General features: G+C 40.7%; 2 protein-coding genes across 5 annotated transcripts; both read left to right on the top strand.

The window, feature by feature from the left end:
• The first annotated feature begins 599 nt into the window (after positions 1 to 599).
• LOC141903305 (ankyrin repeat and BTB/POZ domain-containing protein 2-like) lies at positions 600 to 7410 on the top strand. The gene is made up of 17 exons (XM_074791406.1): positions 600 to 1449; positions 1536 to 1646; positions 2162 to 2284; positions 2390 to 2573; positions 2756 to 2908; positions 2994 to 3204; positions 4196 to 4297; positions 4466 to 4559; positions 4629 to 4767; positions 4847 to 4976; positions 5064 to 5250; positions 5603 to 5778; positions 5867 to 5966; positions 6044 to 6243; positions 6316 to 6384; positions 6735 to 6848; positions 6919 to 7410. The coding sequence occupies exons 1-17, from the start codon at positions 600 to 602 to the stop codon at positions 7132 to 7134; spliced, it is 3159 nt and encodes a 1052-aa protein (XP_074647507.1). The 3' UTR covers positions 7135 to 7410.
• An 822-nt stretch (positions 7411 to 8232) lies between these two features.
• Positions 8233 to 27855, top strand: LOC141903581 (uncharacterized). Of its 4 annotated transcripts, XM_074791767.1 has the most exons (15): positions 8233 to 8281; positions 11250 to 11316; positions 12381 to 12434; positions 16821 to 18858; positions 19368 to 19561; positions 19651 to 19709; positions 20513 to 20646; positions 20861 to 20960; positions 21048 to 21129; positions 21388 to 21613; positions 21846 to 21990; positions 22074 to 22217; positions 22580 to 22761; positions 26115 to 26147; positions 26346 to 26492. In XM_074791767.1, exons 2-14 carry the CDS (start codon positions 11301 to 11303, stop codon positions 26143 to 26145), a joined length of 3405 nt encoding a protein of 1134 aa, XP_074647868.1. In that variant the 5' UTR covers positions 8233 to 8281; positions 11250 to 11300; the 3' UTR covers positions 26146 to 26147; positions 26346 to 26492. The 4 variants fall into 4 exon arrangements, with proteins under 4 accessions (XP_074647868.1, XP_074647865.1, XP_074647867.1 ...); XM_074791764.1 differs by lacking the exons at positions 26115 to 26147; positions 26346 to 26492 and adding an exon at positions 26788 to 27855; XM_074791766.1 differs by having other exon boundaries at positions 26115 to 26492.
• The last annotated feature ends 119 nt before the right edge of the window (positions 27856 to 27974 follow it).

Genomic DNA, 27974 nt, shown 5'->3' on the forward strand with positions numbered 1-27974 from the left:
CATCTCACACAGGATCTACTACTAATCCCAGAGTAGTAATTACTCCTCAGAATATATTAATCAATCGTTTAACGCCGATAGGTATCAGTAGTTCACCGTTAAACGTCTACAGTAGGACAGCTCCGATTAGTAATAGGACGACTCCGGTCAGTAATAGGAGTACTCCAGTAGCTAATGTACGCGCAACACCATCTCCACATAGATTCATTAAATCACCACTTCTAACAGAAATGCGTAACTTTGCAGCGACCCCTAGTGTCGGGAATCTGCCAACAGCTGCGTACCCCCTGGCGGCGGGGGCAGGAGATAGTACGAGTAAAATACCGTTTAAATCAAACTCTATTTCATTACAGACTCCGACAGCGGCCACGCGTAACACAACAAAAAATACTAGGGGGCCAGTGACTAGCAGCCCTTCTGGGCCAGTGACTAGCAGCCCTCTTGGGCCAGTGACTAGCAGCCCTTCTGGGCCAGTGACTAGCAGCCCTCTTGGGCCAGTGACTAGCAGCCCTTCTGGGCCAGTCAGCAGCCCTTCAGGGCCAGTGACTAGCAGCCCTTCTGGGCCAGTCAGCAGCCCTGAGTCAAACGTCTCTTCTACAATGACGAAAAAGACTCCAACAGAAATGATTCGAGAACAGTTGAAAATGTTTACAGTGAATGATATAGGAGGAGGAGGAGGAGGAGGAGGAGGAGTGGGAGGAGGAGGAGAAGGAGTGGGAGGAGGAGGTGGAGGAGTAGGAGGAGTGGGAGGAGTGGGAGGAGGAGTGGGAGGAGACGGAGCTCAGTCTGATGGAGGGGACACATTATCCACTGCACCGTGTAGTTGTTGGGACACCACATACAGTAGTGTTAGTGATATAATGAGTGATTTAAGTACTTCACTTGTATCTCACGATAACACAACAGTTATATCAGGATTATCGACCAGTTTGACTGAATGTGCAGTTAAAAAATTACCTAACGTCGACAGCGTTCCGTGGAGTTTGAAGGATATTCATCGTGTCTTCAGAAATGGTCGCGCTAAAACGTTTTATCAACAGATTCATTCCGATGTTCCCGATCGGTTCTCATATCTACTTCAGCGTCCGTTGGTGCGAATCGCGATACAAGCGCAGAGACTCTCATCACATTTCGGCATTTGTACAAAACATGAACTTCAAACGGCCGTAAAAACAACGTTATCCGGATTTCTAGTGGAAAGTTGTTTAGGAGCTGGGCACCGGGCATTTACATTGTTTAGTATGAGTAAGGATAGTTCGCGACAGAGTCGAAGTGCTCGTTCAGGACTTACATTCTCGGTTAGAAAGTTTCATAAATGGATGTTAGATAGTCAGATAGCTGGATATATCGGCGAAGACGCCGCCATTTGGTTAACGGCTTGTTTAGAAAATCTGGCCGAAGAAGTTGCGGTGAAAGCATTAGGCAATTCACCCGGGGGTCTTTCAAACGGTACGATTCGATAACATAACGTATTAACAACTCGGTATCGAGTTTCACCGATAAAGGGTTAATCATGTTTCCCGTTTTGGTTTAAGGTTCTCTGCGCATAACCCGAGAAATGTTAGAAAATGGAGTGAGCAATTATCCAGAAATTTGGGGCATGTTACAACCGACTGGACACCTAGTTTGTGGGCGCCTTCCTAATGGTTAGTAATCCACAGGCGCGTCTAAAGCTGTCCTCGTGAACAGGAGAATATAAGTTATAGTCATTGAAACAATAGGGAATAGTTATAAAACTATAGAGTACTTTAAGAGACCAGCGGGGTTCATGTATTCACTTCACGCTCTCTCGCATTTATAGAGTTTCTTACTTTCAGAAATGTTTAAATGTTCTCGGGGTAAATAAACGACACTGGTTTTATTTTACACTTCAATTCATGGTTCTATATACGATTTATACAAATATCAAGTAGAAATGCGTCCGTACATTCCGTACATATTGATTCCTAGTTCTTTATTGGTTTATGTTTGTTTATATATCGGGTATTTCATGTTTTATGACCTGTATTTAAAAATAACCCGAGGACATTCGTTCATTCCACTTTATTCAAGTTCTTCAGTTGTACATGTATTAAACTTGGGCAAAACTAGATGACATTATTTAAGCAAAACAAACTGATTTTTATTCAATACAGGAATATCGCTGTACCACAAAACTCAGTGGTTTGTAATCAATCGACGTGTCATTCTACAAATAAATCAACGACTCAAACTTCTAAAGATTCGGCCTCAGATATCGCTAATATACTGATGACTACTTGTATCGGTAGTGTCTCAGAACTCGGTTAGTATTTCACTGTTACTATCAGACTCCTCCGATATAGTTTAGAAGAAAATACAATGGATCGATTTTAATTGACATGAATTGTATTTGATTGTTTGTTTTCAGCGTCATTGGTCGAAACAAGTTTACAGCACATGTTTTCCAGTAAAGTTGGTAAAACAACGAACAGTTTATTCTCGTGGAATCGCAGTAGTTTACAAACTTTATTCTATTACTTAAAATGTCCTCAACTGATTAACGCGTCCAGTTCGAATAAAACCCCTCCTAAGATTGAACTCACGTCAGAAAGGTCAGTTTTATAACTCGGCAGCCAGTCGTCTCTCTCTCTCTCTCTCTCTCTCTCTCTCTCTCTCTCTCTCTCTCTCTCTCTCTCTCTCTCTCTCTCTCTCTCTCTCTCTCTCCCTCTCCCTCTCTCTCTCTCTCCTCTCTGACGCACGACTGATACACGTGTTTCTGGTCTATTGTTTTTAGATCTTACGCTTTATTGCCTCCTCTCAGCGAATGGATTCGAATATCTAGAGCATTTATGCAATATCACAATCGATCGATCGTTGATCAAATGGATGTGAATCAAACCGCCAGAACATTGCTTCCATTCGTCGATAGTACGCCGTGTGATACGAGGTAGGGTCACCTCGGGTCCGTCACTCCAAAACGCTACAAAACAAACATTTTAAGCGGATAATATTCATTTCCTATTTTTTTACAGTTGTTTATTATGTTGGCAGCAGCCGATCAACGACTTATCTGCACCTGCCCCAACCGCTACCCAGCAGCAGCAGCAGCAGCAGCAGTTGCAGTCATCACGTCTACATATACACAGTCTACTCAATCATCTGAGTAGCGTGGGTCATTTAGAATCGATATCTGAGTTATTATCAACAGGTGTATCGGGGTGTCTGGATCTACCAGATAAACAGGTAAATTACTCTCCTCAAACCTAGCTGATTCCAACCCTTCTCCCCAAACCTCCCTCCCATCCACCGCCCACCCAGTCCTCCACCACCGCCCACCCAGTCCTCCACCACCGCCCACCCAGTCCTCCACCACCGCCCACCCAGTCCTCCACCACCGCCCACCCAGTCCTCCACCACCGCCCGCCCAGTCCTCCACCACCGCCCGCCCAGTCCTCCACCACCGCCCACCCAGTCCTCCACCACCGCCCGCCCAGTCCTCTACCACCGCCCACCCAGTCCTCCACCACCGCCCGCCCAGTCCTCCACTACCGCCCGCCCAGTCCTCCACCACCGCCCGCCCAGTCCTCCACCACCGCCCGCCCAGTCCTCTACCACCGCCCGCCCAGTCCTCCACTACCGCCCGCCCAGTCCTCCACCACCACCCGCCCAGTCCTCTACCACCGCCCGCCCAGTCCTCCACCACCGCCCGCCCAGTCCTCCACCACCGCCCGCCCAGTCCTCCACCACCGCCCGCCCAGTCCTCTACCACCGCCCACCCAGTCCTCCACCACCGCCCGCCCAGTCCTCCACCACCGCCCGCCCAGTCCTCCACCACCGCCCACCCAGTCCTCCACCACCGCCCACCCAGTCCTCCACCACCGCCCACCCAGTCCTCCACCACCGCCCGCCCAGTCCTCCACCACCGCCCGCCCAGTCCTCCACCACCGCCCACCCAGTCCTCCACCACCGCCCGCCCAGTCCTCCACCACCCAGTCCTGAGAAATATTTACATCCAAATGAAAGATAAACTGATAATGATATTGTTGCAGGGATTGACTGTACTCATGTATTCTTCTATCCACGGTGATCTAACTATGGCCAAGAAACTTTACAAAATGGTGCTAATCCGAATATACAGGTATGATACATCAGGATACTCGCAGACAAGTATCAGGATACACTCGCAGTCATTGTGAAGGGATACGTAAATTATTATATAATATTCTGTCAATAGGTAAACAGTGTGACGTCATCGAATTCATGTATTCACCCAGAAATAGAAGGATGGACGGCCTTGACATTCGCTACAGTCAAATCACATATTTCATTAGTTAAAGTATGTATTTTTTTCTGGATAATTTCCGAGATTTTACTGGGTTTAATAATTTTATTGGATCATGATTTCGAGATTTCGCTGGATTATAAATTATAGATTTTGCTGGATTATAAATTATAGATTTTGCTGGATTATAAATTATAGATTTTGCTGGATTATAAATTATAGATTTTGCTGGATTATAATGCTAATGTGGAATGTGGAGTGATGTTGGCAGAAGATAACAGTACCCACACAGCATTACAGCTAGCAGCAGCAGCAGGTAGGTAGCCTGTCTAATATCGTTTTATCATTTTTTTAATAATCCTGTATAATGTGTCTGTGATTGTAGGTGATAGTAATATAGTTAATGAACTATTAACACATAAAGCCGATCCTTATCAGAGAATAATGCATAGAGGGAATACACTGATAAGCGGCAGTCGTAGTGGTCAAACTGCGTTTTCATTGGCTGCTGCTCATGGAAACAGGTATCGTTTACTCAATCAAATAAACCGCAATTTTTCCGTCGTTCAAACATTTATAAATAATTCTGTTATTTTTGTATAGATCGATATTACGTCAATTATTGATGCATCCAATTATCAGGAAACCAAATGATATTCTATCCTTAGAGGAAATACTAGCGGAGGGGAATGATGATAATGAGAATGAACCAATCAAAAACCTCTTTACACGGGTGATTATCTGACTGCAGTTCTAATTGGCTGACTGAAGTATATATGCAAATAAGTTTAATGATGTAGTTCTACCGCTTGATCGACAGGTTGATGAGAATGAATATGCAACAGTAGATGAAATATCTGGAGAATCAAAGAAACAAAAAACAGCAGTATTTAATTCGACATTGATTCAAAAATTGAATAAACATCAAGTCAAAGCTTTACAAGATGCTCTTTACTACAGTTCAGAGAATGGGCACATAGATATAGCTTTAGAACTGAGAGGACTAGGTAGGTATAACCCCTAGCTCTGGAACTAGAGAGGGCTAGGTAGGTATAACCCCTAGCTCTGGAACTAGAGAGGGCTAGGTAGGTATTACCCCTAGCTCTGGAACTAGAGAGGGCTAGGTAGGTATAACCCCTAACTCTGGAACTAGAGAGGGCTAGGTAGGTATAACCCCTAGCTCTGGAACTAGAGAGGGCTAGGTAGGTATAACCCCTAGCTCTGGAACTAGAGAGGGCTAGGTAGGTATAACCCCTAGCTCTGGAACTAGAGAGTTAGACCTGCAGTTTTGGTTTTTGTGACCTCTATCTTGCCTTATTGGCATTATTCTATTTTTTTCTGAATTTGTCTCATTCAAAGGCCTGCCCTGGACCTTCTATACTTGGACTCAATGTTTACACACGGCAGCTACGATGAGAAGAAGAGCTATCGTACAATGTTTAATCAAAGATTTCACCAGTATTCGTGAGGAATATGCTGAAAATTTCTATGCAGAAACTATTCCTTTGATGTTTGATATTTTCAAGAAAAGTAAAGTAAGTTTTTACTGGAACAGCTCGCAGTCGACTCAATAATAGTGTCTCGTTGTGATTTCATTACTTATTGCGATTGGTTGATTTTTAGAACGAAGCATCAAGTCAATTATTGGCGAATACAATCACTAATCTATACAATACTGAACCAGAATTACCTCAAGTAATGGCTGATTCTCCAGCTAGAATTGGTAAGCATGACCAGTCTGAGAACTGATGACTGATTCACTGCAATCATGAGTTGATGTTTTATGTTCTATTTTTTCAGATGCAAATTATGTGAATAATCCTGATTTATCAGATGTTCAATTCCTCATTGAAGGCAAACTATTTTATGCTCATAAAATTGTATTAATAACAGCCTCAAAACAGTTCAAAAATATGTTAACTACCTCTTCACAGTTCAGCGGGGAAAATGTAACTCATCCCTGTATCGAAATTAAAGACATTAAATATGGAATATTTGAGGTAAATAGAAACGCAGTCAGTTTCATCGTGAATATCAGCCCCAGTTTTATATTCCAGAAATTCTCATTTCAGCTGATCATGCAATATCTGTATAAGGGATGTATGAAAATGCCAACTATAGCAAGTACGGATTTGTTAGAGGTGAGTGTTATAGGTCAACAACATGCTCCCTACCAGATACTGAGTGTTTAGATGTTTCTTGTTTTACAGGTGATGGCTGCAGCTCAGCTACAGATACTGGGTGTTTAGATGTTTCTTGTTTTACTGGTGATGATTCAGCTCAGCTACAGCTACTGAGTGTTTAGATGTTTCTTGTTTTACAGGTGATGATTCAGCTCAGCTACAGCTACTGAGTGTTTAGATGTTTCTTGTTTTACAGGTGATGATTCAGCTCAGCTACAGATACTGAGTGTTTAGATGTTTCTTGTTTTACAGGTGATGATTCAGCTCAGCTACAGATACTGAGTGTTTAGATGTTTCTTGTTTTACAGGTGATGGCTGCAGCTCATTTTTTCATGTTAAATCCATTGATTCGTCATTGTGAAGTTGTTTGTGCAAAGAATCTGACGATAGCAAATTGTATCACGTATTACAGACATGCCAAGGTAAAAAGAGCTAAATAACTACGAATATGATCCTATTTTCCTTTACTCTTCGAACATTTCTCATTTATAGCTGATGAATGCAACTGCACTTAAGGAATATACTGAAGGATTCTTTTTACGAAATCTCTCAACTTTGCTGATCAAAAACAATACATTTACTAGAACTATATTCAGCAGTAAATCTCATAACTGTGATATATTACAAGGAATGTACGAGACACTAGTGAATAGATTACAGGAACGAACGACTGTAAACGCAAACAGATCAGAATTCAATCACAGTTAAAACCATCTTCATCCGTCAAGGGATTCGAACCCACTACGCTAAAGCTGTTCCTCGAACTGGTGGAAGCGGATACCGGACCCCCGGCAAGCGAGGATGAGTTAAAACTGATCTCATCTCAGTGTTTGTAAGTGTTCAGGCCTACCTCGCGGTTCGTACCTGAGCCGACACTGGTTAAATCTTTATTTTAAATACCAGGCTTCATATTCATATGTCACATGTCACATGTCATACTAATATCAGGTAATACCTCATCTTATAACATTTAGTGCAATCATAATCGGGTTTTTTATTGGATTTGTATTCTGTTCTCATGGATTTATTTTCTGTAATATATGAATCATTCTATATTGTTTACAATTAAAATATCGTTTAAATCAATTGCTATTCTTTTTTCTGGGGGGTCAATTTTCACTGAATTGAACTTCTAAATCGATAAGAAACCCAGACAGATTACTCCAACGATGATGAACAAAATAACGAAGATCAACAATCACAAAGCCGAAAAGGTACATCATATAAGAATAATCGAAATCAAATCGGTGACCATAATACTGATATCCCAAACATGGGTAGCTCCAGTGCTGAGGCGTGTTTGATTGACCGTGCGAACACAATAAGGTAGACCGGTTTCACCTTAATAAAATGTATCACAATCAAAAGAAGAGATTTCATAAAAACCAGCATCTAAGCTGGACACGTTTTAGATAAATGACTAGAAATGTTGTCATTTATAACCGTACTCCGGCTATGGCGGCACGGGATCGGCACTTAAATCCGGAAACACCCGCGGACAAAGGCGGCAAGATAGTCATCATGGTTTCAGCGGACTACGATCAGAAAATGGATACAATTCTTTCCAAAGTCAACTTGAGTTTCACTGACGCTAGTGGCACAGCCAGAACCTGGCGCCGGCCGGGGCGCCGGCCCGCTCTCTCTTGGGTCTCCATCTCACCCTACTCCGTCTAGTGCTGCCATCTATAGTGATATATTTATAATGGCCGCCGCTGGTGATTGGATTAAAATAGTGTGTATCGAGAAAGATGAAAATATTGGTTTTGGATTTTCTATTTTAGGCGGATACGGTTGTGATTTACCACCAGTTATATTTGATATTTTACAGGATTCACCAGCAGGGCGCTGCAATCAGGTACGCTTCCTCCCTCCCGCGTCCAAATTTGTTTTACTACTTATTTTAGTACTTCCCCAAATTGACAGTTGCCCGATGGTGGAGTCTGACGACCTATACCAGTATACTAGTCTGTGAGATTTGTTTGTTGTTGTTTATCAGTCTCTGGTCCAGGTTTAGATGGGGGGGGGGGGGTAGTAGTAATTGTGTGTACAGTAATTCCTTAGATTGTAATTCCTTAATTCATTAGATTGTATCCTTGTTTTCAATGAGGATCAGATCGAACTTAAATGATAACTGTCAGCCGCTGACTTTCTCCAGGATCCTGGGAGGAGGATGTGTTCCAACTCTTGTACCCTTTCAACTCCCTAGCTGTCTCCAGCCCTGCTAGTGTGATGTATTACCCTTGTTTTCTGTTGTAACCTACGGATGTTGCTACCCTTGAAGGAGAATTGAGTTAATTACTAATTAATGAGTGACCTTTAAATATTAATTACCTTCTAATTAGATACCTTTGATTTTGTCATTCTGCTTCATTAAGAAAATGATAAATTGGATTGTTAGTAAGCTGCCAGCAGCTAAACTCTGTTCAACAAGTGTATAAAGTGGATATTTAACCGTATAGGCCCTACTACGCCCCTATGCCCCCACGCCCCTACTACGCCCCTACGGCAAAGTATTTACTTCTGCACCGTACATTATTACTATATAGGCCTATATAGTAATAATGTTCAGTAAAATAGCGGATATATATAGTATTAACTAATAAAGTAACAATAAAATCATTATATTAGGTTTAGGGTTAGGGCTTTGATAGGGTTAGTGTCGAGAGGGTGAGAAGAGGGTCCAGAGGGTTCCGTTTTACCCCTAGGGATAGGATTAGGGTAGGGTGAAGTAGGCCTACTATAGATAGATTGGTTTTCATCGAGCTCGGTAGTCTATTGGTATGATGCTGCGCTAGTAATTTACTGGCCCGGGTTCGAGTCTCGCTCTATCTGCTCTTTACTCTGTTCTCCACACTTTCCTTCGAATTTTCTTAAGTCGCGCACCTCTGTGCGCATGCGCAGAGTAAATCAGCCAATCAGCAATGATCTACGGTAAAATAGCGGAAATAAACACTACCATATACGGTTAAATATCCAACTGCAGACTTTCAGTGTTACACAGACTGACAAAAAGAGATGGAGAGCGGGGACTGGACACAAACATTGATCTCTAACCCTAACCCTAGGTTCCCACTAACCCTAACCCTAGTTCCTGGACACTAACATTGCTCTCTAACCCTAACCCTAGGTTCCCACTAACCCTAACCCTAGTTCCTGGACACTAACATTGCTCTCTAACCCTAACCCTAGCTCCAGCCCACCCGGGATTTGAACCTGGGTCTCTCATTTGCCAGTCCACTCTCCTAACCACTAGACCACTGTGCTCTAGTGCCTGTCAGTGTTTGTCAGTTAGTCTGGTCAATGTGGTGACCCATTGTGCTGTGGTGACCTGTCAGGTGTGGTCAAATCTATTCAAATACAACACCTGATATTCTGTGAATGCTGGAATTCTTATAAAGCTCATTTTCAGGAGCTGCTAAAATTAAATGTGAAAGGATAAATTCACTTGTTAGGGCTGAGATATAATAACCACCAGTACCCGATACTTCACTGTAGTGAATCGCTTCAATATCTGAGTATAATCTCTACAGGGATCTGATAATGTCAAAGTTAAACACTTTTTATTTGTCCCTAAGGCTTTTCTTAATGATTGCAGATTCCCCACAGTGTAGTAGACAGGAGTTGTAGACACGAGGAGTTGTAGACACGAGGAGTTGTAGACACGATGAGTTGTAGACACGAGAAGTTGTAGACACGAGGAGTTGTAGACACGAGGAGTTGTAGACACGAGGAGTTGTAGACACGAGGAGTTGTAGACACGAGGAGTTGTAGACACGACGAGTTGTAGACACGAGGAGTTGTAGACACGACGAGTTGTAGACACGAGGAGTTGTAGACACGAGTTGTAGACAGGTGGAGTTGTAGACAGGTGGAGTTGTAGACACCAGGAGTTGTAGACACGAGGAGTTGTAGACACGATGAGTTGTAGACACGAGGAGTTGTAGACACGAGGAGTTGTAGACACGTGGAGTTGTAGACACGAGGAGTTGTAGACACGAGGAGTTGTAGACACGAGGAGTTGTAGACACGAGGAGTTGTAGACAGGTGGAGTTGTAGACAGGTGGAGTTGTAGACAGGTGGAGTTGTAGACACGAGGAGTTGTAGACACAAGGAGTTGTAGACACGAGGAGTTGTAGACACGAGTTGTAGACAGGTGGAGTTGTAGACACGAGGAGTTGTAGACACGAGAAGTTGTAGACACGAGGAGTTGTAGACACGAGGAGTTGTAGACACGAGTTGTAGACAGGTGGAGTTGTAGACAGGTGGAGTTGTAGACACCAGGAGTTGTAGACACGAGGAGTTGTAGACACGATGAGTTGTAGACACGAGAAGTTGTAGACACGAGGAGTTGTAGACACGAGGAGTTGTAGACACGAGGAGTTGTAGACACGAGGAGTTGTAGACACGAGGAGTTGTAGACACGAGGAGTTGTAGACACGACGAGTTGTAGACACGACGAGTTGTAGACACGACGAGTTGTAGACACGACGAGTTGTAGACACGACGAGTTGTAGACACGACGAGTTGTAGACACGACGAGTTGTAGACATGAGGAGTTGTAGACACGACGAGTTGTAGACACGACGAGTTGTAGACATGTGTTGATATTGTGTTGGAGACTGTCATTTATCCCAGTCAGTTTCCAGCTAGTAATTGGGAAACTCCTGCGTTTATGGATTATGCAAATACAGTAATTAATAAATGATGTTAATTAATGTATGCGAATTAATTAGATATATGTCTCAGTACGTACTGTATGTCCTGAGTGTATTAAGTTATACATAGTGTGTTTATTTCTGATATCACAGTTTCAACAATTTCAGCTAGAAATTGGTGATGTAATAAAACAAGTGAACGATACTGATGTCTCCTCTATGACGACTAAAGAGGGTAGGCACTATACAGGCTCTCTATTCACCTCTCTATTTATACCTCTCTTTCTCTATACTTCAGTCTCTAGTTTACTCTATGATTTATTATTGATCAATGGTTTCATCTGTTTCAACATTGAATACAGTATGATATTTGATAGGGATTAAATACATCTCTGATCAGGGTCAGGGTTGATCAGGTTCCAGATACATCTCTGATCAGGGTCAGGGTTGATCAGGTTTCAGATACATCTCTGATCAGGGTCAGGGTTGATCAGGTTTCAGATACATCTCTGATCAGGGTCAGGGTTGATCAGGTTTCAGATACATCTCTGATCAGGGTCAGGGTTGATCAGGTTTCAGATACATCTCTGATCAGGGTCAGGGTTGATCAGGTTTCAGATACATCTCTCATCAGGGTCAGGGTTGATCAGGTTTCAGATACATCTCTGATCAGGGTCAGGGTTGATCAGGTTCCAGATACATCTCTGATCAGGGTCAGGGTTGATCAGGTTTCAGATACATCTCTGATCAGGGTCAGGGTTGATCAGGTTTCAGATACATCATCTCTGTGAACTGTGTTGTGTAAACCTTTGATCAATAAATAGTTTGCATGATAGTTCAGTTATATTGCTGTATTGTATCTGATCTTGGGGGCAGACAGACAGACAGACAGACAGACGGACAGACAGACAGGAGGGCTAGCAGGTCTGTAGGCTGATATGCAGGCTCGCTGGCTGACTGATTTTATGTAATTTTTAAACATTTCTAGTTTTTGTCTTTTACAGTTTGTTCTTCAATACTGTTCCCGACAGATCCCCCCCCCCAAACTGACCTCCTTGCTCCCTACCGACCACCCTCCTTAACTGGCCTCACTCCCTTCAGATGCCCCCCTCCCTCCCCACTAAACTGCCTCCTCGCTCCCTATGGACCAGCCCCCTGAGCCCCCCTGCTCCCCCTATACCAGTATTTACACGTATTATATATATTTGTATTGTTTTTATGCATGTTTACAGTTACTGCATCATCTACACAGATATTCACTATTAAAACTGATTGTTTTTTTGGTTTTATTTATTTCAGTTTTGAGACAATTAAAACAATCAGAAGCGAAGTTAATTCTGAAGTTATTTAGAGGTAAGTCGTACCCCTCCACACACACACTGGATAGTTCCACCGTGGATAGTTCCACCGTGGATAGTTCCACCGTGGATCGTTTGTTGTTTATCATTATCTGAGTTTTTTTCCCTCATGTTTCACCGATGCGTAGATGAGGAAACCATGGAAACTGATTCTTATAAACCAGTATTGATTCACTGCAGGTTTCTCGATGTAAGTTTTCAGATTTCACTTTGAGGGGAGAGGGGGAGGAGAGGGGGGTAAGGGGAGGAGACCTGCGTGTATGTGAATCTGTACGTGTATCTGTGTGTATCCATGTTGGTGTATCCATGTGTATCAATGAGGTTTGTTATACACGGTAATTGATATGGTTTTCAACTCAATGACATTCAATTGAGCACTGATGGAAAAGTACTTATCGTAGTATCATTTATTGCTGTTATTAAGTACCATTATGAAAGTACTCGATATTATATTGAAGCTTTGATGCTATGAATATTTGATTACTGCCAGACTGACTGAGAGTGAGTGGGAGAGAGAGGAGAGAGAGAGAGGAGAGAGAGAGGAGAGAGAGAGAGGAGAGAGAGAGACGGAGACTACTGTTATATACAATATCAGCAGTTCAGTATATTATTAATAGATATTGATCAGACAGAGCGGTGCGACTGACTGACTGCCTGCTACATGTGAGACACATTGACACACACAGACGGGCGACTAGAGAGACAGAGAGAGAGAGAGACTGATTTATTGATGAAATTGATGATTTATAGCTCTAACCCTCTAACCCAAACTACAGACCCGTCTCTAATTTGAAACCTGCATTGCTGATTTCACATCAGTTCACTGTCCTAGCTCTGATATAGTTTGTAAGTTCTCCCTCCCTCCTTCCCTCTCTTCTCTCTCCCTTCCCTCTCTCCTCTCTTCCCTCTCCCCTCTTCCCTCCCTCTCCCCACCTCTCTCTTCCCTCTCTCCCCTCCCTCTCCCCTCCCTATCCCCACCTCTCTCTCCCTCCCTCTCTCCCCTCTCTTTCCTCCCTCTCCCCACCTCCCTCTTCCCTCTCCCTCCCTCTTTCGATAGTCTATAGTGTTGTCTATGTATTACCACTGTAGGTAATATGTAGATATCTCATTAATGCCATGTGTATCCTCACTCGCCCCTCGCTCTCTTTCTCTCTCTCACTCTGTAAGTGTACAAATCTGAAATCAATAATTTGTATCTGAAAAAAATGATTTCCACTGGTTTCTACTGGTCTATGTGCGTGTGTGAGAGAGGATGAATCATCAATACCACTAACACTCACTCACTGACTGAACACAGTTAGTAGTACACTCATCAAACAGTGTATCTATCATCAAACAGTGTATCTATCATCAAACAGTGTATCATCAAACAGTGTATCAAACTGGATCCACAGCCTTCAACTTCATGGATTTTAAAGCAACTTCTTAAGAGATTGATCGACAGTTGACTGTACTGGGAATTGAGCTGCAGCTGTATGAGTGTTCACTGTAGCTGCTGCTGCTGCTGCTGCTGCACAGTTTTCTTTGTGTGTTATCACTTTGTCTTATTTCAGTCTGTTTTCACCGGCCGGCGGGTGTCAGTTTGTCAGTCTGGTAGTCTGGATCAATGTACTGCAGCTATACACCTATAACTAACTCTTATACTGAGATCTTTAACTAATGTTACCATGGATATTTCTGCTGCAGTTGTATGGATTTTTCTTTGTTGGTTTAAAACGGATGAATTCTAAATCGGCATCTGTTGTAATCAGATTGTTGCCGGTGCCCGGGGACCGCCGCCGCACCCGTACTCATCCTGCCTGACTGTTGTATCATGCAGATAAAGTATTTATTGAGGATATCAGCAATTGAATAACCTCAATTCTATATAAATGACGTTCATTAACCTAAATGAGGAATTCATCATCATCGACTAACTGTATTCATATACAACTTCTATAGTTCTTCTGACACAACCGAGCCTAGGTAGCTTACGACTAGTTGTTCAGAGCGTAAGAGTTCACAACTAGCTGGTCAGAGTTTAGCGTAGTTCAGGATTAGCGGCATCATGATCAAAGTAAATAATTTCAGTAAGTAGTACCGGTAATATGTTCAGACACTGATATATACCGGTAATATGTTCAGACACTGATATATACCGGTTCAGACCGTGATATATACAGGTTTATATGTTCAGACCCTGATATATACAGGTTTATATGTTCAGACCGTGATATATACAGGTTTATATGTTCAGACCGTGATATATACAGGTTCATATGGTCAGACCCTGATATATACAGGTTTATATGGTCAGACCGTGATATATACAGGTTTATATGTTCAGACCGTGATATATACAGGTTTATATGTTCAGACCGTGATATATACAGGTTTATATGTTCAGACCCTGATATATACAGGTTTATATGTTCAGACCGTGATATATACAGGTTTATATGTTCAGACCGGGATATATACAGGTTTATATGTTCAGACCGTGATATATACAGGTTCATATGGTCAGACCCTGATATATACAGGTTTATATGTTCAGACCGTGATATATACAGGTTTATATGTTCAGACCGTGATATATACAGGTTTATATGTTCAGACCCTGATATATACAGGTTTATATGTTCAGACCGGGATATATACAGGTTTATATGGTCAGACCGTGATATATACAGGTTTATATGTTCAGACCGTGATATATACAGGTTTATATGTTCAGACCGTGATATATACAGGTTTATATGTTCAGACCGTGATATATACAGGTTTATATGTTCAGACCGTGATATATACAGGTTTATATGTTCAGACCGTGATATATACAGGTTTATATGTTCAGACCCTGATATATACAGGTTTATATGTTCAGACCGGGATATATACAGGTTTATATGTTCAGACCGTGATATATACAGGTTTATATGTTCAGACCCTGATATATACAGGTTTATATGTTCAGACCCTGATATATACAGGTTTATATGTTCAGACCGTGATATATACAGGTTTATATGTTCAGACCGTGATATATACAGGTTTATATGTTCAGACCCTGATATATACAGGTTTATATGTTCAGACCGGGATATATACAGGTTTATATGTTCAGACCGTGATATATACAGGTTTATATGTTCAGACCCTGATATATACAGGTTTATATGTTCAGACCCTGATATATACAGGTTTATATGTTCAGACCGTGATATATACAGGTTTATATGTTCAGACCGTGATATATACAGGTTTATATGTTCAGACCCTGATATATACAGGTTTATATGTTCAGACCCTGATATATACAGGTTTATATGTTCAGACCGTGATATATACAGGTTTATATGTTCAGACCCTGATATATACAGGTTTATATGGTCAGACCCTGATATATACAGGTTTATATGTTCAGACTGTGATATATACAGGTTTATATGTTCAGACCCTGATATATACAGGTTTATATGTTCAGACCCTGATATATACAGGTTTATATGTTCAGACCCTGATATATACAGGTTTATATGTTCAGACCGTGATATATACAGGTTTATATGTTCAGACCGTGATATATACAGGTTTATATGTTCAGACCGTGATATATACAGGTTTATATGTTCAGACCGTGATATATACAGGTTTATATGTTCAGACCGTGATATATACAGGTTTATATGTTCAGACCGTGATATATACAGGTTTATATGGTCAGACCGTGATGTATACAGGTTTATATGTTCAGACCCTGATATATACAGGTTTATATGTTCAGACCGTGATATATACAGGTTTATATGTTCAGACTGTGATATATACAGGTTTATATGTTCAGACCCTGATATATACAGGTTTATATGGTCAGACCGTGATGTATACAGGTTTATATGTTCAGACCCTGATATATACAGGTTTATATGTTCAGACCCTGATATATACAGGTTTATATGTTCAGACCCTGATATATACAGGTTTATATGTTCAGACCGTGATGTATACAGGTTGTTTAGACCTGGTTGAGTTTCTACTGATGCTAATGATAGTCATAAATTGACTCAGTTCTCATCTATTTAATCTGATTTCATTTAATGTTTATTATCAGTAATTGTGTGTGTGTGTGTGTGTGTACAGTATTGTATTAATGTTAGAGGATTCCTTGATTGCCACAGTATCATTCAATCCACTGGGGACAACAGGCCGCCGGCAATAGATGCTTCCACGTGACCTTTCTAAACTCTGGACACTTGATGTTGATTTCACTTGTGTTCACTGTACTGCCTGTAGTTTATATTCATGATTCAGGACCATTTTGAAAATTTAGTGATATGTTGTATTTATAGATGTGTAGCAGGAAAATCATTAACTTGTATTTGATTTGTTTATATTTCAGACTCTGATGTAACGGCAAAAACATGGAAATATTTGAGTTCACCTCATGATATAGAAACATTGAAAGGTGCAGTTTCACAGGATGATTTATGTGGAGTTGATGAAATCATCGCGAAATGTGAAAATAGTCCTCGACACAGAACGACATCTAAAACATTAACAGATACCGGTAGTCCTAAACACCAGCATCATCAGCAGCAGCAGCAGCAGCTGCAGGGGTCATCATCGCGGATACCACGTCTCAATCACAGCTCGCCGCAACAATCCAGAAAATCGAAAATACCAACACCAGGTTCTACTGTCGGTTCAACTGCGGGTAAAAACGTGAAAAATCTCAATAAATCTAAATTGACGACAAATAATCCCGGGCAGATTAAAGTGAAATCAACAAAACAGCAACAACAACAACAACAAATACCAGTGAGTTCTATAGGAGTAAAAACAGTTCCACAGACCACAAGCAGTAAAATCAAAAAGGTTGTGAATAAAACTAAAATAGTGCCCCCTGGTGTTAATACAAACAACTCTAAAATAGCGCCCCCTGGTGGTAATACAAACTCTAAAGCAGTGCCCCCTGGTGTTAATACAAACTCTAAAATAACACCCCCTGGTGTTAATACGAACAACTCTAAAATAAGGCCCCCTGGTGTGAATACAAACTCTAAAACAGCGCCTCCTGCTGGGAATACAAACTCTAAAATAGCGCCTCCTTGTGGCAATACCAGTAAATCGATAGCGTCTGTGAGCGATAAACAATCAATAAAAACATTGAAAACTCAAGTGAGGATAAACAGCCGAATACCAACTACGAGTTTCACTTCAAAGAGAATGGCAAATATAAATCAACAACAATTACCTTCATCGACAATAACTACACAAAACGGAGCCTCAAAAACTGAACCCAGTGAAATCAATGAAAACGGACTGGAACCCGGAGGTAGTGGTGAGGACGAACAGGACGGACTGGAACCGGTTAATCGCGAAGAAAGAGGCTTCGAAACGTTTCTCATGACCGGAGATATGATAATCCGTAAATCAGCACCGGCATCTCAAAAACACAGTCCAACACCGGATACCAGTCCAAAACACAGTCCACCAGCGGATATTACTAATACCAGTCCAAAAACCAGTCCATTAGCGGATACTCATAAAACACGGCTATCTTCATTAAACGGTGCTCACGATACTGAATTACCCAGCATTCCAAAAGACTACAGTTCTCCTGCCAAACACAGAGTTATTAATAGTCCGACTAGTGAAAGTCCGATTAGTCCAGCGAGTGATCGCTCTCATCACACCGACAATAACGAAAATATTAAAGAAGAAAAAATAGAAATAAACAGAAACGATGACGGAATTCACGAGTCGAAAATAGTAACCATAGTCGCGAGTAAAAGTGCCGAAAAAGTATCGCAACACGGTGGTCACATGACTCAACACGGCGGTCACATGACTCAATCATCGATGGTTCGAACATCTAAAAGTCATGAGAATTATCTGGAGAATCCGGATCAGTTAACGCTGGTCGATATCGACTTCGACGATAAAATGGCGTCATCCGTCGACGCTTTATTAACGGAGAAATCAACTTCATCTTTAAACGAACTAAAACCGAACGTAGCCAATCACGTGACGGCATCGCGTAGTTTACAGAGTTCACCGGAACGTAAACTAGGGGGCGCCGCTAGCGTTCCCGGGTTTATCAGTCTAGAACAGTCGACGTGTTGTAGTATTAATAGTAATAATCATAAAGGTGCTTTAGATATCGATGAGAACGGTAGTCCTGTAGACTGTGATCCTCCATCGGTCGTATCAGCTGAACCCCGCAGAGTCACTGATCCGACGCTAGGGGGCAGCACTGATTCTGAGAAATCGCCCGAGGACGGATTTCAAGCGGATTTTGATTTATTTGATCCGAATAACATGTTTCATCAACCGTTAAAAGAAGTCGATCGACCGTCGGCTAGTCGACTCGCTAAACGACTTTATAACTTGGAAGGATTTAAGAAAACAGATGTTTCTCGACATCTCAGTAAAAAGTAAGTGTTTATTTTTGTTGTGTTGCTGCTGCTGGTGTGACAACTACAATTATTCTATTCAAGTCTACTAGCTCATATAAGTTATATGTATATGTCTGATATAGGGTTTAGATAATGCTCGCTGATTGATTGATTATCTATAACTGTGTTTCTATTGCATCAATACTTGTGCAATATTGCACCATGCTACCAATAGTACCACATACCCCATCTCTCCCACTCTCCTTAACTCCTCTCCCACTCTCCTTAACTCCTCTCCCACTCTCCTTAACTCCTCTCCCCATCTCTCCCTAACCCCATCTCTCCCACTCTCCTTAACTCCTCTCCCACTCTCCTTAACTCCTCTCCCCATCTCTCCCTAACCCCATCTCTCCCACTCTCCTTAACTCCTCTCCCACTCTCCTTAACTCCTCTCCCCATCTCTCCCTAACCCCTCGCCCCTCACCCCATCTCTTCCTAACCCATGTAAAACCTGTCACATTTGACTAGTATTCAGCTGTTTGTTGTAGGAATGATTTTGCTCAGTTGGTTGGAGAGGAATATTTGAAGTATTTCGAGTTTGTTGGAGAGACTCTCGATGGAGCATTGCGAATATTTCTCGATAAATTTGCATTAACCGGTGAAACTCAGGAGAGAGAGAGAATTTTAGCTCACTTCTCTAAACGTTATGTTGAATGTAATCAGAAAATATTTCATTCTGAAGGTAAATTTCAGCCGTTTTAATTGTTCATATTGTTCGTTTGCCTCTTAGAGAAAATATAAATGTAAATTTGTTATGAATTGATATTTCAGACGCGTGTCATACTTTAACTTGTGCAATAATGTTATTGAATACAGATCTACACGGTCAGGTAAGCATTACACCCCACTGCTCTACCCCCTTAAACACTGCTCTACCCCCTTAAACACCGCTCTACCCCCTTAAACGCCGCTCTACCCCCTTAAACACTGCTCTACCCCTTTAAACAGTGCTCTACCCCCTTAAACACTGCTCTACCCCCTTAAACACCGCTCTACCCCTTTAAACAGAGCTCTACCCCCTTAAACACTGCTCTACCCCCTTAAACACTGCTCTACCCCCTTAAACACCGCTCTACCCCTTAAACACTGCTCCACCCCCTTAAACGCCGCTCTACCCCCTTAAACACTGCTCTACCCCCTTAAACGCCGCTCTACCCCCTTAAAACGCTGCTCTACCCCCTTAAACGCTGCTCTACCCCCTTAAACGCTGCTCTACCCCCTTAAACGCTGCTCTACCCCCTTAAACGCTGCTCTACCCCCTTAAACGCTGCTCTACCCCCTTAAACGCTGCTCTACCCCCTTAAACGCTGCTCTACCCCCTTAAACGCTGCTCTACCCCCTTAAACATTGCTCTACCCCCTTAAACACTGCTCTACCCCCCTGAATATCCTTACATTCCCCTAAACATCAATACAACCCAGCTAGTTTGTGTTGATTGTCACACAGCAGCTAGTTTGAAATGATTGTCACACAGCAGCTAGTTTGAAATGATTGTCACACAGCATCTAGTTTGAAGTGATTGTCACACAGCAGCTAGTTTCACTAATTTAAACATTGTATTCTAGCCATGCTTCGATTTAAGATATATGATATATCGATGATATATTGATGATATATTGATGATATATTGTAGAATATTGGTCGTAAAATGACGTGTTCAGAATTTGTAGAAAATCTCGCTGAACTAAATGATGGTGATAATTTTCCTCGTGAAGTTTTAAAAGCGATTTATAATGCGATTAAAACAGAACAATTATTGTGGTCGGCGTGAGTATTTTATAACTACACAGTTACACATTTCTGGATCTACTTACACAGTTTGAAATTATATAGTTGAAATTAATTCATTTTCAACGTTTTAACAGAGGAAACTTGAGTCCAGAACGTTGTTACTGTGCGTTACTGTGTGTTACTGCGTGTTACTGTGTGTTACTGTCAGGTTGTCAGAAGCTCTTCTCGTAAAAGATTGATTTTATTTTAGTTATGAAAGTGATGAAGAATGTGACGATGAATCAACTTTAACAAACTCGATTCAACCTGAAAATATCAAAATGTCCTCATCAGCAAATCCATTCTTAGACGTAAGTCATCTATATGATTGCGCGATCGTATTACCTCGTGTAGAGGGCAGCACCTGATGGACGGACATTCTGTTCATGTTTTTTTAGATCCCGGACCCGAATTCAACCACGGAATATATTAAAGGTTGGGTGATGAGAAAATGTACTAAAGACCCGGACGGCAGGAAAAGTAATCGATTTTAAAATCTAACTCTAAGATCAGTCGACACATCACTGAAGTCATCACTATTTTTGAGACCTCAATGATTAGTAGAATGACTGATAAGTCTTTCTAACTGTGATTACTGATAAGATTACTTTCTAACTGATGACTGATAAGTCTTTCTGATTGCGATGACTTCACTGAGTTCGACTGTGACTTAACATTGTGTCATCGCATTTTACGCTTATTTCAAATGGTTACCATGACGATATCTATTTATTGAAGCTCCGTTTGGTAAACGTGGATGGAAGATGTTCCACGCGACCTTGAAGGATATGATTCTTTACCTACATAAAGACGAACACGGTTTTAAGAAGTCGATAGTTTATCAGATGAGTCATGCTGTTAGGATACATCATTGTTTAGCCATTAAAGCTACAGATTACAGGAAAAAACAGCATGTGTTTTCATTGAAGACGGCTGATTGGTCGGAATATCTCTTCCAAACCAGGTCAGTGAAATTGAACTGTTTGTGTCTATAGTAGAATATTCTACTGGATTCAGTTCCACTCGTCTTGAACTGTGGAACTGGATCCTGAACTGTGGAACTGGATCCGCAACTGTGGAACTGGATCCGCAACTGTGGAACTGGATCCACGACTGTAGAACTGGATCCACAACTGTGGAACTGGATCCGCAACTGTGGAACTGGATTGTGATGGTTTGATGTATTATTGTTTCAGTGACAGTAAAGAACTACAGAGATGGATTGATACTATTAATTTCGTAGCTGCAGCTCTGTCAGCTCCACCTCTTCCAGGAGGCTGTGGATCTCAGAGAAAATTTCAGCGACCTCTATTGCCATCATCGTACACTAAACTCAGTCTGGTATATATCAGATTTATTTCATTTCAATAAGAATATTTACGACGAGACAATTTGAATAATGTGCGTGTTTATTATAATTACAGCCGGAACAACTGACACATCACGAACAGAAAGTGATAGAAATTGAAAATGATTTGAAAGAACATCAATTGTATCCACCTTCAAAATCCGATAAACAAAGAATCATTGAAGATTATGAAGAGAGGGAGAAGTTTTTAGAATATGAGGTTCGTATATCGCTGCATTCTGAGAATGCATTGTCTTAGTTGTCGAATAAACTGTAGATAAATGAAGAAATCCCACACTTCGAATTTGAAATTATACTATCAAATTTATTATTATGAAACCACAACGTTTCGGCTGTTGACTAACAGCCATCATCAGGTGGAATGACCAGAAAAACAAATAACAAAGCATATTAACTCACAGGATCTAAAATAGAAGCATTGAAATAGTGACATTGAATTCTATCAATGCATTGTCTGTTTGTAACTAGATTCACTGGACACTGATACAGATCATCAAACTACACTCGATCAACGCCTTGAAATCTGTGAAATAAATAATGTATGGAATGTGATTATTTCAGTTGAAGCGTTTTAAGATGTATAGTTACCTGTTACAAGCGAAGATGACTAGCTACCCTACAGAGATGGAGCCATCATTAGTAGAAACAGCCATTCACGAGGAGCCCTCATCACCCGACACGCCACCTGGTGGTATTAAACCTGATAAATCAACGAAACCAGTTCAACGTAGTTTATCCGATAGGTATAGTTACAGAGCGGCTATTTATAAAACTGACGCTGATTTTGACATTGTATAAGAGGATGGGGACCGGGACCGGGGTTGAGTATTTTTAGAAATGGAAGAAAAAAATTGATGGCTTTGGATTGTTTCATATACAACACACACTTCATCCTGTATAATTCATGACCCGTCGGATTCTGGGGTGACATTGAATTCTATCAAATAAAAGTGACACATTTTTGCACCCGGTTAATTAAAAAGTCATCTCCCTCTCCACTTATACAATGTATCATAATTAACTCCTATGTTATTATTAGGTAACTGCAGAAACATGTTGTTTATTACTGAAATGTATCACAGCATTGAACCATGTATTAAAGTGCAGTCAGTATCTGGGATACATCATGGATACATCACATCACTCAGTGTCTTCAATTCTTCTAGCATGACAATGAGTTAGTTTTAACAACTTTACCTATCTATGAATAACAAACCTGACTTCAGATCAACTAAAGCAACTTGATTGATAATTAGTTAATGAATTTAAACTCAATTCCTCACCCCCATCTCCTCCCCCTCCCCATCTCCTCCCCCTCCCCATCTCCTCCCCCTCTCCCTGATATAACAGTGTTTGAATGTTTGTTATTGTAAGATTTGATGATATAAAGAGCAATAATGTTTTCTATTTCATACACAACACAAACAATTTCTATCAGATCTATTTTAACTTTTCTATAATAAACGAAGTTTAGAGGGATGTTTTACATTTTAATATAGTAAAGCACTAGCAGCTGTGGTGTGTAGGGGGGGGGGGTTCGTAGCATCCCTATTAACTCCTAGCCCACAGCTCAACTGTTGAATTCATCACTTGTTGAACAGACATCAGACTGTCTGCTGCTGGTCAACTTATATATGTAAACAAACTGACCACATTCCCCTAGGGTTAATGAACCAACCCTAGCTGATTAACCCTAAGGTTACTATGGAATAACCCTAGCTGATTAACCCTAGGGTTAGAATGAACTTACCCTAGATTGTGATTGGTCTGTAGGTGGTCACCTGATATAAACAAACTGACCACATTCCCCTAGGGTTAATGAACCAACCCTAGCTGACTAACCCTAGGGTCAGAATGGAATAACTCTAGCTACCTAACCCTAGGGTTAGAATGAACTTACCCTAGACTGTGATTGGTCTACAGGGGATCACATGATATATATAAACAGGTAATTCCGTGTATTTCGAGGGGTTAGGCTTTTTTATGACTATTCAAACCAAGGCTAGATACTGATACTGATACTGATACTGACATATCTATCAATCTGTTGGTTGTTTGTGATTTCATGTTCATAACATGTATATAATTTAATAAGCCAGTCCTGCATCAGTGCTTACTGCAGTGACTGAGGTCAGGTAGTTATCAGCGCTTACTGCAGTGACTGAGGTCAGGTAGTTATCAGTGCTTACTGCAGTGACTGAGGTCAGGTAGTTATCAGCGCTTACTGCAGTGACTGAGGTCAGGTAGTTATCAGCGCTTACTGCAGTGACTGAGGTCAGGTAGTTATCAGTGCTTACTGCAGTGACTGAGGTCACGGTAGTAAAATGATGAAATTGTTTTTTTTAATTTATTTATCATTAGGTGCTAAAATTATTCGCAACAAAGTCACTTTTTAAACTATTACAAAAACGTCTGTAGTTTTAAACTCCAAATAGTGGTGAATATTGATAAAAATTGATAGTTAAATAAACCTTCACTAAATATTAGAGATCAGTTCAATACTACAGTTATACACGTTGAGTTTACTGTAAGAGTTGTAGAGGAGTTCTGTAATGCGAGTTGTAGAGGAGTTCTGTAACGCGAGTTGTAGAGGAGTTCTGTAATGCGAGTTGTAGAGGAGTTCTGTAATGCGAGTTGTAGAGGAGTTCTGTAACGCGAGTTGTAGAGGAGTTCTGTAATGCGAGTTGTAGAGGAGTTCTGTAACGCGAGTTGTAGAGGAGTTCTGTAATGCGAGTTGTAGAGGAGTTCTGTAATGCGAGTTGTAGAGGAGTTCTGTAATGCGAGTTGTAGAGGAGTTCTGTAATGCGAGTTGTAGAGGAGTTCTGTAATGCGAGTTGTAGAGGAGTTCTGTAATGCGAGTTGTAGAGGAGTTCTGTAATGCGAGTTGTAGAGGAGTTCTGTAATGCGAGTTGTAGAGGAGTTCTGTAATGCGAGTTGTAGAGGAGTTCTGTAATGCGAGTTGTAGAGGAGTTCTGTAATGCGAGTTGTAGAGGAGTTCTGTAATGCGAGTTGTAGAGGAGTTCTGTAACGCGAGTTGTAGAGGAGTTCTGTAACGCGAGTTGTAGAGGAGTTCTGTAACGCGAGTTGTAGAGGAGTTCTGTAACGCGAGTTGTAGAGGAGTTCTGTAACGCGAGTTGTAGAGGAGTTCTGTAACGCGAGTTGTAGAGGAGTTCTGTAACGCGAGTTGTAGAGGAGTTCTGTAACGCGAGTTGTAGAGGAGTTCTGTAACGCGAGTTGTAGAGGAGTTCTGTAACGCGAGTTGTAGAGGAGTTCTGTAACGCGAGTTGTAGAGGAGTTCTGTAATGCGAGTTGTAGAGGAGTTAACTGTGTTCAATGATTGTATATAAAGGGGTATATACTGTGTAAAAAGTGTATAATGATGTGTGTATATAGTCCGTTCTATGTTTACTGTGTTTTCATCTCCGCCAATCAGAAAAACTATTTTTCGTCTCGTCAATCGAGAAGTTTTTTCCAAACGAATGAAGTTTATTCTTTTAAAATTGTGACTGGTTTCGAATAAGAAGTTTTAACTGGAAATGAACTAGTGTGATCGCACTAGTCAGTGTTAGTGGTGCACTCATCAATATTAATGAGTGTTTTTAGTGAAATTATTGTTTTTGAAGTAGTTTTAAACTCTCTCCAGTGAGACTCACTGTGGAGTCACTCACACTAAGTGGAGTCGAGTCTATAGAGAGTCATTCACACTTGCGGCATAGTCGACTCCAGGAGTCCAATGGGTATTAGGGTATATATCGTTATATTGTATTTGTAATAATTCTTAGATGCAGTTCATAGTCTGTTCTGTATTAATAAATAAATGACAGTCAAAAAACTAGAAAATCACTCTTTTTCAAACTTATATTTCATGTAGAATTGTAGTTAATCAGTTAGTCAGTACTGGTAGTCATTTAGTCAATGCTAGTAGGATCAGTAGTCAGTCAGTCTTTGAAGGAATGGGCTGCTGTAGGAATGGGCGTCATGTCAATGCAGGATAGATGGAAGAGGAGCCTGTAATGTATGTAACACTGATACTGTATGTATGTATGTTAGTGCGTATGTTTGTTACTGTGTTTTAATTGTTTGTGATATTTTTCAGTGAGAATTATATCTACATAACGCATTTATAAATGTAAGACAAAAACCGCCTTTCTATAATAACTAACTGTAAAACTGGATGCGATAAAACACACGCCTGACGAGTTCGAGTTGGCGATAGAATTCACTTGTGTTGTAGTTGATTTCACAGTTTTATACTAACAGATTTAAAAATACCACTGCGCCATCTGTGGTATTTAATGATAATTAACTTTCTCCGCTCTAACTATAGTAAGTACCATAGACAGGACTGTACGTAGGTAACCAAGGCAACAGGGCAGTGCTATGTCTGTGTTCTGTAAAATGTCTTGTATTTTGGTTTTGTTTGGTCAGTTGTTCGTTCATTAATAATTTTGCACGTGTTTTTGTGGTTTTTCACTTCGGTTCTAGTTGCTTTTTTCATAGTTCAATAGTCAGTTAGTTTAAACCCTTTTTATATTTATTAGTTTTCAGTTGATATCAGGTTATTACTCTTATTACAATTATTGTATTTGCTTGAATATAAACAATTCGATTTCTATGTGTATATTTATATATGGCATGGTTGGATCAGCGATGTTCTCACCACTGCTTGCATCTTATCATAGCTTTCTAGTAAATACTGATCTACATATCACTATTTGCAGTCAGTATTATTAAACGATGCATAAGATATGTTTTGATTATATTTTCAGAGTTTCGCGGAGCTGTGAAGATGTTGAGTTAGATTTCAGCGGGTCGGGATTCGTCGTAAAAAGGCATCCTCCAAATTCTCCGGAGATTCGACCCAGAGTCAACAGTCTTTCATACGAAACATCTCTTTAAAATAGAACTCTGTTCTTAACCCCAGTGAAGTTCATTACATGTTCCTTATTCCTTATTCTGTTACTTATTGAGAATTCATCTCCCGATAAGGAACAAGGAACAGTTACTTGTTCTTTGCTCCTTATTGGGAGATGAATTCTCGGTAAGTAACGAGAAAATCTGAATAATGAACAAGTAATGAACTTCACTCGGGTATATTTTAATCAATATTCTGACGATATGTAATAATTTATTGTATATAGTTTTATATGTTTTCCTCTGAATTATCAAATCTTCTGTTACACTTAAATCAATTTATATTTAATGAGTTTTTTATGAATCGTTCTCTTAAGTCATAAATAAGACTTTTCTATGCGTTATAGTTAACATCAGAACTGTGCAAAATTTTCTGACAATTTGAATTTTAGTTCACATAGTTCACAACTCACAGCGCTCTTTAATTGTACTGTATTGAAAGCATCACAAAGTCGACCGTCGACTACCACATTAGTGATATAGAATGTTAATGGTATAGAGAGTTATGAGCACCGGTACCAAGGCTTCAGCAGGGATTTATGGGAGGAGGCGTCCGGGGGTCGATGACGGGGGGCGTCCGGGGTTGACTGCTGTTTATTTATGTGAGTTTCGGTGCTTGCTTAGAGGATGAAGATGAATAAATAAAGGTTTTAAATTTGAATTCGATGTATTTGACATTTTAGTTTTTGGATGGTGGTTTTAAATGATTCCTCGATGTGAGGATGCTAGCTAGGATGGCATCGTCACTTTCAGCACAATTCCTTATTCAACTGCAAGTTGGAACCTCCAGTATTCAAAGCTCAAGGCTCCATTCAATTAAGGATATTGGTTGCATCACTTGAACCTGGAAATGTGGCTTAAACTAGATCGAGCACCTCTGTGCCCAGAGGTCAGGAAAAATGTAAAGACAAGATATATAAATGTATTCTCCTGACTAAGAAATGATAGTATAAAGAGGTCTAAAAGGATCAGAAAACAGAAAAGATACAAAATAATACAGACTAGTGATTCTATAGTTTTCGCTTGAAAATACAATTGTTTA

This window comes from Tubulanus polymorphus, chromosome 4 (genome assembly GCF_964204645.1).
Source record: "Tubulanus polymorphus chromosome 4, tnTubPoly1.2, whole genome shotgun sequence".
NCBI lineage: Eukaryota > Metazoa > Nemertea > Palaeonemertea > Tubulaniformes > Tubulanidae > Tubulanus > Tubulanus polymorphus.